At 44.9% G+C, this 14,395-nt stretch overlaps 1 protein-coding gene across 1 annotated transcript in view; it reads right to left on the bottom strand.

The window, feature by feature from the left end:
* The window catches only part of LOC145349312 (NACHT and WD repeat domain-containing protein 2), a 38,738-nt gene that overhangs the window by 12,039 nt on the left and 12,304 nt on the right, over nucleotides 1-14,395 (bottom strand). Inside the window, exons 4-5 of the mRNA XM_080197812.1 lie at nucleotides 10,760-10,963; nucleotides 3,138-3,282 (exon numbers count right to left, since the gene is read on the bottom strand). Coding sequence (XP_080053938.1) covers nucleotides 3,138-3,282; nucleotides 10,760-10,963 — 349 coding nt within the window. The remainder of the gene's footprint in view (nucleotides 1-3,137; nucleotides 3,283-10,759; nucleotides 10,964-14,395) is intronic.

Raw genomic sequence — 14,395 nt, 5'->3', positions numbered from 1 at the left:
CTCCTGAGGTCAAAGGTCAGGGTGCCACGTTTAAAGGGGTCTAGGCCAGCCTGCACTGTCTCTTCCACCGTTGCCTGATCACTGCTCCACCCCTTCCCATTAACCCCTCCTCCCTTTCTTGGTCATCTCCCAACTTACACTGTCACTATCCAGCCTCAAACACAAGGTGACAATTCCGGACATTCCCCACAGTGGACAACGCAGCGGCAACTCACCGATAATCATGGAAGAAGTTTACCTCACCAAGTACACGCTAATTAGTGTGCAGCGATAAAAGTGAACATTCTAATTTCTCGTGGGGGGGGTGGAATTAATTTGGGAGGCAACATAATTCCAGCAAGCTGGCCTTCAGTGTGTATGCATGATATGCTAATCCATAAAAAAAGGGCTTCCTGACATTGCTCGTTGAGAAGCTTAACTCACCTATAACATATCTTTAAAGCCCAGAGAAAATAATTCCAAAGTTCACCCTGCCATCAGCAAACTCACTTTTGGCCTCTTGCCAAATTAAGTTCCATCGCCTGCCAAGCTTTCCGCGACTGGTGGGACCAGAAGATTCTACCCAGTCTTTTCCCCAGGAAGTGGGGAGGTGTGGAGTCCATAAACATTAGGTCAATGTGAGTAAATGTAACAAACATTACTACTCCTACTCAGGGGCTGGTCGGAAAAATTTGTTAAAAACCCCATTAGTGGGATGTGGCAGCACAGTGGTTAGCGCTGCTGTCTCACAGCGCCAGGGGCTCAGGTTCGACTCCCGGCTTGGGTCACTGTCTGTGTGGAGTTTACACATTCTCCCCATGTCTGCGTGGGTTTCCTCTGGATGCTCAGGTCTCCTCCCACAGTCCAAAAGATGTGCTGGTTAGGTGCATTAGCCATGCTAAATTCTCCCTCAGTGTTCTCGAACAGGCACCAGAGTGTGGTGGCTACGGGAACTTTCACAGTAACTTCATTGCAGTGTTAATGTAAGCCTACTTGTGACACTAATAAATAAACATTAAACTTTTAAACAAATCAGTTTCACATCAGTCTCCAGCGGGGTTCTTGATCCGCTGCGACAGGCAACAGCAGAAGATCCCATGGAGAATTTAGGTTGCTTTATAGCCAGTTTTTGGACTCCCATCGAATTCTGCCCCCACCCGCTGGCCCCACCATTGAATCCACCTGATGGGGACACAGGGGAATTCTGCCCCGGTTGGAAGCTCAAAATGCATTTCATATGCTGTCCACCAGGTGGTGCAGTATCACCTGCTACTCAGCAATGATGCATTTTGAATAGCACTGCTGCTTCACAGCTCCAGGATCCTGGGTTTGATTCCCGCTGGGGTCACTGTCTGTGTGGAGTTTGCACATTCTCCTCGTGTCTGTTACTGATCGTGTCTGATACAGGGTCAGTTGATGATAAACTGCATGTATTTACCAAGGAATCAATGTGCAAGGCAGGGTAACAGTGTAAATTTTATCTGACACCCCAATTTTGAACGTATTCGATTTTCACCGCTTCTAGTTAGTTTCTCTGTTCAACACATCATTAACTAAGGATGAAAAAGCAAAGCTTCTTTGTTTAATGTTTATTTATTAGTGTCACGAGTAGGCTTACATTAACACTGCAATGAAGTTATTGTGAAAGTCCTCTAGCCACCACATTCCTGTGCCTGTTCGGATACACCGAGGGACAATTTAGCATGGCTAATGCACCTAACCAGCACATCTTTCGGACTGTAGGAGGAAACTGGAGCACCTGGAGGAAACCCACGCAGACGCGGGGGGAACATGCAGAATCCGCACAGGCGGTCACCCAAGCCAGGAATCGAACCCAGGTCCTTGGCGCTGTGACGCAGCAGTGCTAACCGCTGTGCCACCATGTGGCTGTCCCATTCCATTGCTCAGAGGCATACGACAGCAGCCTGGCAACATTCTCCCATCAGACTTTTCCCGCTTTTCTGTGGCGAACCATCTTAGCCCCGTTCACCAACTATCTACAAGTTGGCAGAGATCATAAACTTGACAGAATAGGATGGAATTTGAAAGAGGTAGATATAGAACCATAGAACCCTACAGTGCAGAAAGAGGCCCTTCGGCCCATCGAGCCTGCACCGAACACAATCCCACCCAGGCCCCACCCCCACCCCCACATATTATACCCAATAATCCCTCTAACCTATGCATCCCTGGACACTAAGGGGCAATTTCTTAGCATGGCCAATCAACCTAACCCGCACATCTTTGGATTGTGGGAGGAAACCGGAGCACCCAGAGGATACCCATGTAGACACGAGGAGAATTTGCAAACTCCATACAGACAGTGACCCCAGCGGGAATCGAACCCAGGACCCTGGAGCTGTGAAGCAGCAGTGCTATTCAAAATTATCACGGGTTTTGTTAATAAGGGATTTAATAATTATTCTCATAGTCACTGAGTGTAGAAGTTTAAGATGGCAATCATTGTCAGCAAGTGTGTGGTGAATGTATGTGGTGTGTATTTGTGGTGTGCATATGCATGCTTGTGTGTAGTGTGCATGTGTGTGAGTAAGTCTTTGCACTGTACATCTGTGGTTTGTGTGTGTGCATGTATGTGGTTGCATGTGCGTTTGAGTGAGTCTTTGTGGTGTGGCATGTGTGGTATATATTGTGGTATGTATTTTTAAAGAAAAGTCAGCCAGATCTTCAATTCTTGTGTGTGTGTGTGTGTGTGTGTGTGTGCATGTGTGGTGTGCGTGTATGTGCAGCATGTGTGTGCGTGTGGCGTGCGTGTGTGTGGTAGCATGTGGCATGAGTGAGATGTGTGTATGTTTGATGCATGTGTGCTGTGTGTGTGGCACGTGTACATGTGTGGTGTGTGTGTGGCATGTGTGCGAGTGTGTGTGGTGTGTGTGTGCGTGTGGTGTGTATGTGTGTGATGTGTGAGGCATGTGTGTGAGCAGTACTCAACTGTGACAGTCTGCTAACACTTTCTGTCTGGGGGCACCGATTGAAAGCAGCCTCTGACGCACATCAAATCGTACTTCAATATGAATGGGCACTTCAGTGGTGGTGAGAGAAGCAGATGGGGAAATAAGTACATGTGCCAGCCAATGCAAATAACAAAAGCAGCTATCACCGTACAGCATTCATCACCGCCAGGAACAGCCAGCACTTACCCGAGGTGAAATATTTCTGAGCTTGCTCTGGTTTCAGGGTTCCTTCCTGAAGGCACAGCTTCACCGTCTCCCTGAAGGTCATTTTCATTTCTGTGAAGCTGTTACGCCACGCTGTACGAGCAGCTTCCCTCACCCTGTCTGCATTCTGCAACAACGGATTTATTTAAAATGGAACTTAAAGACTGACATCAATGTCCAGCAGTTAGTAGATATACTGATCTGGTAAATTTTCTGACGATAAAAATTCACAAACAACTTGAGTAATTAATAATGCCTTTGCATCATGGAGCAAAGAGGCAAGTTGGAAACTGCTGGAAATACTCAGCAGGTCAGGCAGCATCTGCAGAGAGAGAAACAGAGCTAACATTTCAGGTTGATGATCTTTTTCGCCAGTAACACAAACTGATGTCTTCATGTTTGGGAGTCGGAAAGGGGAGTCGAGTGACTAATGTCTAAGCTGTGTGATTGTACAGCAATTTGAAAGTTCCCACACAGGTTATGCCCATTTAGATTATCATTGTGGCCGGAATTTTACCGGCACGCCCGGCCCGATTCCGGGAGTGGGCGAGGCTCAGAGAACGGCATTCTCCCTTGGCCTCCATGGGATTGTACGGACCTCGGGCAGACGTTGCTGGTAAAATTCCACTCTGTGCTCCTTGCCAGTTCATGTCCATGCATAAGTAGAAAACCAATGTCATCATTTTCAGGGGATGCAGTGCAGATTCCTAGTTCGACACTAAAACCATTCACTCCGTTTCCGGCGGGGGAGCAGTGTGGGCTTGGCATTCCCATCGGGATCGGGATCGGGAGGGAGGAGGAGCTTTTCATCCACCCAATGAAGGCCACAATTCCGGATTACAACCTCCATATCCCGCATTTGCAGCTCCCAGTGCTTTCTCCCGGTGCCAGACCTGCGTTCCAGAGTGGGAGATTCAGAAACTGCCCAACCCACTGCAGCCTCACAAACCCACATCAACAGCTTCAGGATTTGACTAAGATCCAACCAGCAGTTCCCGAGCTCCAGCGGTAGGATATGGAGGTTGTAATCTGGAAGTGCAGTCATCATCGCGTGGTTTGGAAGTCTCCCTCCCCAGAGTGGCACGGTGGCGCAGTGGTGTTCACAGCGCCAGGGACCCAGGTTCAATTCCTGGCTTGAGTCACTGTCAGTGCAGAGTCTGCGCATTCTCCCCGTGTCTGCGTGGGTTTCCTCCAAGTGCTCCTGTTTCCTGACACAGTCCAAAAGACGTACTGGTTAGGTGCACTGGCTGTGCTAAATTCCCCCTCAGTGTACCCGAACAGGTGCCAGACTATGGCAACTGGGGGATTTTCACAGTAACTTAGTTGCAGTGTTAATGTAAGCCCATTTGTGACAATAAATAAACGAACTTTCAATAAACTAAACTTCAAACAATCCCTACCCTATCACCTCCCCCCAAACCCTACCCTCCAACCCACCGACTCAGAGAAGGTGTGGGCTGTTTTAATCATTGCCATGAATAGATATCCGATTTTTATCTCTGCTGCTGGCCGCAGAATAAAACAGTACCACTGATCATGCACTATTTTGGCAGCAAAGGCAGCCCTATGTTAACGCAGGTGGGGTTTGTTTAAAGGAGCCACGCACTTGAAAGAAACCGTCGTGATACCCTGGAAAAATATTAAAGGGAATGTTACTGGCAGTGAATAGTTGGGAATGAGTTCAGGAGTGATTTTGTCTCTGATTTCACAGTTCTCCAAGATTGGAAAACATGCCTATTGCTGCTCATTGGTTTAGTTGTTCGGTGGACAATGGATAGAAATTTGTAAAAGGTCAGATCGTTTTGACTCTGCAAGTATTACCTTCAAAACAAGACAAGGCAAGTGACTTCTGAAGTAGCAGTAAAGGGGATCAAAGGAGAAGCAATCAGACTGCTTTCACTTGCTTTAATTTGTACAGGAGCTGAGTTGGGGGCAGGAGCCCTTTGAACCACTTGAATGATGAATATCGTGCAGTAACATGTAAAAACCAGGGGAAAAAGTATCTAAAAAATTAGATTAACATAGTATTTAATATAACACATTGATACTTTTTAGGGTAAAGGTACAATACTGTGGATGTTGGCATCTGAAACAAAAACAGAAATTGGTGGAAATTTTCACCATGTCTGACAGCATCTGTGGAGAGGGAATAGAGCCAATGTTTTGAGTCTAGATGACATAGAAACATAGAAGATAGCAGCAGGAGGAGGCCATTTGGCCCTTTGAGCCCGCTCCACCATTCATCACGATCATGGCTGATTGTCCAACTCAATAGTCTAACCCTGCTTTTTCCCCCTAACATTTCATCCCATTCACCCCAAGTGCTATATCCAGCTCACTCGTGAATTCCTTCAACGTTCCTGTCGTAATGAATTCCACAGGCCCACCACTCTTTGGATGAAGGAATGTCTCCTCATCTCCATCCTAAATGGTCTACCCTGAATCCTCAGACTGTGACCCCTGGTTCCGGACACTTCCACCATTGGGAACATGCTTCCTGCATCTATCCTGTCCAGTCCTGTTAGAATTTTATAAGTCTCTATGAGATTCCCCCCTCATTCATTTGAACTCCAGCAAAAACAATCCTAACCTGGTCAATCTCTCCTCATACATCAGTCCTGCCATCCCCAGAATCAGCCTGGTAAACCTTTGCTGTACTCTCGAGAGCAAGAACATCCTTCCTCAGAAAAGGAGATCAAAACTGCACACAATACTCTAGGTGTGGCCTCACTGAGGCCCCGTATAATTGTAACAACACATCCCTGCTTCTCTACTCGAAACCTTTTGTCAGAACTGAGAGCAAAGAAAATCAGACAAGATTTATATTATGAGGGTGGGGGTTGGGTGGGATGTAATTGGACAAAAGAAATGTAAATGGTGGTGGTGAAGACTGAGAGAGGTGCTAAAAATGATCAGAATGTGCAACTGGCAGAGCAGAGGTACAGACTGTTAAGAGACTGGAGCAAAGTGCAGCAAGTTCGGAAGGAGACAAGTTAAGAGTGGCTGAGAGGAGCAGAGAAATTGTGACAGCCCATGTCACGCCAACAGTTCTCAATGAAAAGATCAAGAGCAGGACAGAGGCCAGAGAGAGGGGTCCAGGTGGAGGGAGAATGCTGGGGTAGGTGAAAGGAGCTGCTGAACGGGGGAATTTTTAGGGTGTTCAGATTCACTCTTTTTGTGACAAGAACACAATGAAAGTGTTGGCCACTGTTGCAGATCTCCTCTTTGCTGACACATGACACAAAGAATACAGTTGGGACTTTAGGACTGGTTCTGTATTTGCATATATTGACACTGCTATTACTGGAGTAATTGAGTTGTACAGGATTAGAAATCAAATTAATGAATGCAGCTTTTGCATTAGAAACACGGTGATCAGCAACATTTGCAATTAAAAAGGATCTTTAACAAAGTAAAACAGAGATGCTCTGGAGATAGGGAGGGATCAGGACATGGAGGGAATTGAATTCATTCATCAAAAGCCGCCTGAGTATATGAATACATTCATTCATTGACTTGAAATTTTTCCAGCTGCTACTGTAAACAGAGTAATCCCTTTGTTAAAGTAGATGTCAAAGGGATGCATTAACACATAGCTCAAGTACACTCATTAACTGCTTACAGTGTATTCATGCACTTCACAGATGGGAGACTGAAGTGAAAACTCATAAGATCCAAGATAAATGAACTTACTGGAGTTTTTTTGCTGAGGTAACAGAGACGGTTGATGAGGGTAATGCTGTTGATGTGGTGTACACGGACCTGCAAAAGGCATTTGGCAAAGTGCCACATGACAAGCTTGTCAGCCAAGTTAGAGCACATGGAATAAAAGGGAGAGTAGCGACATGGATATGAAATAGGCAGAGTCAGAGGAAGAAAGAGTGGTGGTGAATGGTTGCTTTGCAGACTGGAGAAAGGTTTAGGGTCGAGTTCCCAAGGAGTTGGTGTTAGGAGCCCTGTCAGGAAGGTCATGTGTAACGTGAGGGCAATGTTAAAGTTCAAAAAGATAGAGGGGCTGATGGGATGGCTGGGCAAGTGCCAGATGAGATTTAATGTTGAAAAGTATGAAGCGATTTGTATTGTTTGGAAGAATGAGCAGAGGCAATATAACATAAAGGGCACAATTCTAACAGAGAAATGGGGCCTGGGTTTACAAAGAACAAAGAACAACCCAGCACGGGAAACAGGCCCTTCGGCCCAACGAGCCCGCGCCGCCACATCGCCCTACACCTATTCTACCCTGCATGTCTACGAATGGGACCCTACTCAGTCAGATTCAGGGAAGAAATAGTGTCAATTTGGTGGAAACCAATTAGCCTAAGAGCACATCTTTGGGGTGTGGGAGGAAACCGGAGCGCCCGGAGGAAACCCACGCAACCACAGGGAGAATGCGCAAACTCCCACAGACACAGGCCCAAATCCATGTATCTGCACAGCTAGCAGTGCTAGTCACTGAGCTGTTGTGGAGCCCGTCTATCGGTCCAGGATCAAGCACAAGTCATTGAAGGTGGCTGACAGGGTGACTAACTATCCTGGATTTTCTGGCATTGACCTGTGATGATTGTCCTGTGTTCTGGATTGTATGTTGCTGGGACACGTTTTTCCCATAATTTATTTATTAGTGTCACAAGTCGGCTTACGTTAACACTGCAATGAAGTTACTGTGAAAATCCCCTAGTCACCACACTCCGACGGCTGTTCAGGTACACTGGAAGAGAATTTCGCATGGCCAATGCACCTAACCAACATGTCTTTCAGACTGTGGGAGAACAGAGCACCGGGAGGAAACCCATGCAGATACAGGGAGAACGTGCAGACTCCGCACAGACAGTGATCCAAGCCAGGGATTGAACCCAGGTTCCTGGTGTTGTGAGGCAGCAGTGCTAACCACTGTGCCACTGTGCCGCTTGTTAATTCAGACCTTAAAATTTTGCACACATGCAGTTTGTACCCATGCATTCGCAATTCCACCCCCCTCTCACAGATTACTAACAGCCCCCATTTGTATCGTTCCCCACACCCATATGTCCCTTCTCCTTAAGACATGGTCACCCTGGCGTCAGTAGGTTGAGAATATAGTAATAAGGGGTGCAGGATCTTGGGTTTTATAAATAGGGGCATAGAGTACAACAGCAAGGAAGTTATAAAGTTTTTAAAGTTTATTTATTAGTGTCACAAGCAGGCTTACATTAACAGAGCAATGAAGTTACTGTGAAAATCCCCTGTTCCCATTGATGGAGGGATTGAGAACCAAAGGGCACAGATTTAAGGTGATTGGGAATCAAAACAACAGCGACATGAGGATAAAGCTTTCTGCGCAGAGAATGGTTAGGATCTGGAATGTACTGCCTAACTTCACAGCAGGGGAGGATTTAATCACAGCTTTCAGTAGAGAATTGGATAATTACCTCAAGAGAAAACAAATTGCCAGGAAAAGGTGGGAGAGTGGAACTCGGTGTAGCCCTCGGAGAGACACAATGGGCAGAATGGTCTCTTTCTGTGAGGCCTCTGTGACATTCCAAACTATGTACATGGTAACAGGAGAGAAGAGGCAGTCTATAAGTAGGCCGCTCCGCCCCTCGAGCCTGCTCCACCATTCAATAAGATCATGGCTGAACTGATTGTAACTTCAACCCCACATTCTTGCCTACCCCCGATAACCTTACACACCCTTGTTAACCAACAATCTATAGAGACACTTTCAGGTCTGGATCTTAACAACTTTCCGTGTGAAACAATTTCTCCTCATTTTCCCTTCAGTTTCTGGGCCAATAATTTAAAGCTTTGACCTCTGCTTGCTCACCCAATTACCCGAGGAACTAATTCCTTTCTACTCACTCACAGTTTTCAATACCTCCACTAGGTTTCCCCATACTAAACAGTACATCATGATATATCTGTGAATCTTTCACATCTCTACTGTTAAATACAAGGCTAACCTGAAAGCCAGAAGTGTAACTTGGAACACCGGTTCTTAGTGGAGTATATTTTCACTTTGGCATAATGTGAGGAAAGATATGCAAACCAGTGAGGAAAGGCAGAGTCTTGTTTTAATCAATCATAAATGAGTATTTATTAATTTAAAAGAAACAGGCAACAGGAAAAACTTCAGTAGAAGACAACAGTACACTTCATAACACACACACACACACACACACACACACACACACACACACACACACACACACACACACACACACACACACACGTGCGCGTGAGTACCTCATGAAATTAACTCCATTCCTGTCTATCTACCATCCAGAACTCTGAGAAATATCCTTTGTCCCAAAATAAAATCCCATTCACTACAACTGTGAGCTAAAACTAGCCAATAGTAACCATCTATGAGTTATCGTTAGGTTTGGGAAGAATCTTCCTTCCACTTAGCATTATCATTCTCTGAGGCTATTATACTGGAGTTCTGTATCATTGGGGAGAGTTCTGCTTACTAGTTGTATCTCTCTCTCTCTTTCACTCTCTTTGCCTCTCCCATGGACAGCAATTAACCCTGTTGTGGATATATTGTATTTTTCCCTTTGATGTTTTTCTAATTTGGACCAGGCTTTTAACATATTGGTGTAAATTATATTCTTAACTTCCCATTTTGAATTCACATCTTCTACCATTCTTCAGCTCCTCATCACTTAGGTAAACACCTGATTTCCTGCTGTCAAGCTAATTAACATATCAACATGCGTTATCAATTCCAGAGCACCCGGAGGAAACCCACACAGACACAGGGAGGACGTGTAAACGCCACACAGACAGTCACCAAAGGTTGGAATCGAACCCAGATCCCTGGCGCTGTGAGGCAGCAGTTCATAGAATCATAGAACCCCTACAGTGCAGAAGGAGGCCATTTGACCCATTGAGTCTGCAGTGACAACAATCCCATCCAGGCCGTAACCGCACATATTTAACCTTGCTACTTCCCCAAATGATTAAGTGGCAATTTAGCATGGCCGATCAACCTAACCTGCATATCTTTGGACTGTGGGAGGAAACCAGAGCACCCAGAGGTTTCACTTTATTTCACTTTTTCACTTTATTTCATCCAAATCTTATTTTTTAATATTTTTATTTCGCTCAATTCTTAAATCTTCCTTTTGTACCAGGAGCTTGACACTGCTCCAAAGAGAATAATTCCAGCTACGGCAAGCTCTTCATATCCCTTATTCCCAGTATCATCCCAGTAAACCTCCATTTCTACCCTCTTGATTGCCTTCCTAATGTGTGGCACCCACAATACTCCAACTGATACCTAGCCAAGGATTTGTAACAGTTTACATGACCTCTTTGTTTTGTATTCAATGCGCCATTTACAAGTAACCCATACACTTTCTGAACCACCTTCTCAATTTTCCCTGCCCCCTTCAAAGATTGTGCATCCTCAGTTCCCTCCTGCACATTCTCAAAATACTCTCATGCAGATTAAACCGCCTGTCCCAAAGTGCACCAGTTCAACATTTACCCAAATTAAAATGTATCTGCCAGATGTTTGTCCATTTCACCTACCTTTAATGGTAGAGAACTAATGTCGGGTGCCTTACTGTAAATAACCAAAGAGCTGGAATCCACCCCCTGTGCAGTCCATGGAAACTCACCTTGTTGTAATAGTCAGGGAGGACATCGGTTTTCGATTTGAGGTAGTAAACAGGTGGAACAGAATTCTCATCCCTCTGGTACCAGTTCTCCAGTAGCCTGGTGCTGAGGCCTTCATTTTCTGATCTGCAGAGTATGGCCTCAAATTCACTGGCCTCAATTTCCGCTGGTAAGCTGACACTTCCATATTGCTCCCCTATTAATGCCTAAAAAAAGAGTCACAGTGCATGGTGGGGTGTTACAAGATTTCTTACGGTAAAGTATCAATGATGAATACTGCATGCCGAAGGTTCAGAGTGGGCATGTCTGGCGGCTGGTCTGGAAAATATCATGAGAAGACTTTGCTTTTTATCCTTCTGTCTTGTTACCTTTCTAATAGTTAGTAAACTTTCTGAAATCACCATTTAAAGTGTTCTTTCTGGATTAAGTCTCTAAAACCTGCTGTAAGTTATGATTGTGGAGGTTATTGCATACAAGTGAACCACAGATCTTAATTCAAATAAATCAAATTTCCAATAAAGCCCTGGACTACAAAATCCTGCCCAAATCACGTCTGCAGTTCAGACTGACAGGAACACTGCTCAACCTAACAAAAAGCCAGAGAAAGGGTGAAATGACTGGAAGTTGATTTGCACTAATGAACTTTATACACAAGTAATTAATACCTGTGCCCATACTGTGCAACTACAACTTTTAGACCTTGGCACGATGTTATAAAGGTTAGCACTGCTTCTTCACAGCACCAGTGACCTGGGTTCAATTCCCAGCCGAAGTCATTGTTTGTGTGGAGTCTGCACGTTCTCCCCGTGTCTGTGTGGGTTTCCTCTGGGTGCTCCGGTTTCCTCCCATAGTCCGAAAGACATGCTGGTTCGGTGCATTGGCCATGCTAAATTCTCCTTCAGTGTACCTGAACAGTCACTGGAGTGTGGTGGCTAAGGGACTTTCACAGTAACTTCATTGCAGTGTTAATGTAAGCCTACTTGTGACACTAATGAATAAACTAAAAAAAAGAGTTAGAGCTCACTCTTGAGGCTTCAGTGTAGACTTGCAAATATAAAACAGAAAATGCTGGAAATAATCAGCAGGTCAGACAGGACACGTTTCATCATAAGAGGGAATGAAAGTTTGTGGTCCTCACAAACTGCTCTGTTTCTCTCCACAGACACTACCTGGCCTGCTGAGTTATTCAAGTATTTTCTCTGAATATTTCAGATTTCCAACATCTGTATTTTGCTTTTCTGCTTATTAATTTATTCATGTATGTTTGACTCAAACATATAGCACCTTAATAAGATTGTGCATTAAGCTGTAAAGGAAAAAAATTATTATAAGGGAAATTAAATCACTGGCCTCATGCACAAACTCATCTACTGGGAGACAAGCTCCCCAATTAATGTCAGTACAATAGATGTTAAGGAATGGTGTTGATGCTCTGACTAGGGTGTCAACTGATGTAGTGGTCAAAGAAACATTTACACCGATTTACAGTAACATTTATACCAATGGACAGTATGGTGGCACAGTGGTTAGCACTGCTGCCTCACAGTGTCAAGGACCTGGGTTTGATTCCCAGCTTGGGGTCACTGTCTGTGTGGAGTCTGCATGTTTTCCCAGTATTTGCATGGGTTTCCTCCCACACTCCAAAGATGTGTGAGTTAGGTTGATTGGCCATGCTAAGTTGACACTTAGTGTCAGTGGGACTAGAGGGTAAACACGTAGGGTTATGAGGATAGAGCCTGTGTGGCATTATGGTCAGTGCAGACTTGATGGGCCAAATGGCCTCCTTCTGCACTATAGGGATTCTATAATTCTATTTGGTACAACTGATTCCTTACTAATGTTTAAACACTAGATGAACACTGAACTGTTCTTTATTTCATTTGTTAGAATGGACCACAAGACTCAGGGCCTGGACTTAAAATACTACCTGTAGCAAGGTGAGGTGATCAGTCACCCTTTGACAAACAAACAAAGAACAAAGAACAACCCAGCACGGGAAATGATGGGTTGCCTTCTTCTCTGAGTCCAGAACCCAGAGCTTCCTTACTCGATGGTTATTCCTGCAGGTCTTCTCAGTGGAGGTGGGTAGCCTCCCCTCTTTATCCAGTTTCTCCCAGCATCGAGAATGTTCTTAGTCAGATACACCCATGGGTCACCGGTCTGCTCCCTATCAGTTGCAAAACAGGATACATCTGCTGTTCTCGTTCTTCTTATTTGCCCTTGCCTAGCAGCTCTGTGTTGAGTACATCTTATCACACACTGCTTATTCAACGGGCTGGTTCATTAGACGGCAACTACTTGTACTTAGGTAAGGTTGGCTACTTTTCCCAGCATGCTTTGTGGACGTTTAGCCGTTTGCCACCTGGTTGCAATGGGACTTGAGTGCAACTTATCGTTAAACATCACTTCATTGCAAAATGATCACATTCTGATCGTTGCTTAAAATGAAAGGAAATTATTATTTATGTAAAACTTGGGCTTAAAAAAAAATTGACGTTCTTCTGGAATGTCGAGCTGCTTGCCATGTCTGGCATGCAGGTCACACCACTGACTTCACTGACAGGGAGGCACCCATCTGCCTCAGGGAAAATCTATCAATCCTGACTCCAGCCCTGACTGAGATCTGAGAGGAGACTGCTGTCAGCTGAGCATCAAGAAAGACTTCTGAAGTATTGTGCTTTATTAAAGCACATCAATGGAAAATGAACCACAAACTTTTCCTCCCCTTTAATTGGAAAGAACATAATAATCAAGGGCAGAGGAAGAACAAGGCAGAATATAGGGCCTTTCCTTCGTATCATTGAAGAACTATCCTTTACTATCCACTATGTTTTGTGGATATTTAGCTGTTTGCCACCTGGTTGCAATGGGACTTGAGTTCAACTTATCGTTAAACATCACATTCTGATCGTTGCTTGAAATGAAAGATTATTATTTATGTAAAAATTTATTGCACTAGGTGTCTGTTGTTGATATCTGGATCCTATAGTCAAATGCCAATCAGATCCCATAGAACACAATCACAGAATTCCTACAGTGCAGAAGGAGGCCATTCGGTCCATTGAACCTGCACCAACTCTTTAACAGAGCATCTTATTCAGCCCCCCCTTACCCATTCCCGCCCACCCTATCCCTGTAATCCCACACATTTACCATCTCCCTAATCTACACATCTTTGGATACTAAAGGGCAATTTAGCATGGCCAATATACCTAACCCACATACCTTTGGACTGTAGGAGGAAACTGGAGCACCCGGAGGAAACCCACGCAGACACAGGGAGAACATACAAACTCTACACAGACAGTGAGCTGAGGCTGGAATTGAATCCGGATCCTTGGTGTTGGGGGACCGCATTGTTAACCACTGCGCCACGGTGCCGCCCTACTATGCCACCAGTCTCATTGAGACTGACTGATGGGGGGATCTAAGCTCTGGGATTCCCTCCCAAAAGCTCTCCATCTCTTTACTGTCCTTATAAGATGCTCCTTAAAACCCATTTCTTTGAGCAAGCTTTTGATCATTCGCTCTAATCTGTGAGGAAGTTAATTTTTTTATTTCATTAATGTTGCTGCGAGGTGCGTTGGGATGGGTTACTGTGCATTTACACAGCAAGATTTCTTTCTTTCACATCCGGC

Source organism: Carcharhinus amblyrhynchos, chromosome 10 (genome assembly GCF_965287045.1).
Source record: "Carcharhinus amblyrhynchos chromosome 10, sCarAmb.v2.hapA, whole genome shotgun sequence".
NCBI classification, from domain to species: domain Eukaryota; kingdom Metazoa; phylum Chordata; class Chondrichthyes; order Carcharhiniformes; family Carcharhinidae; genus Carcharhinus; species Carcharhinus amblyrhynchos.
The sequence above is the reverse complement of the archived record's forward strand: the minus strand, read 5'-3'. Positions and strand labels throughout refer to the sequence as shown.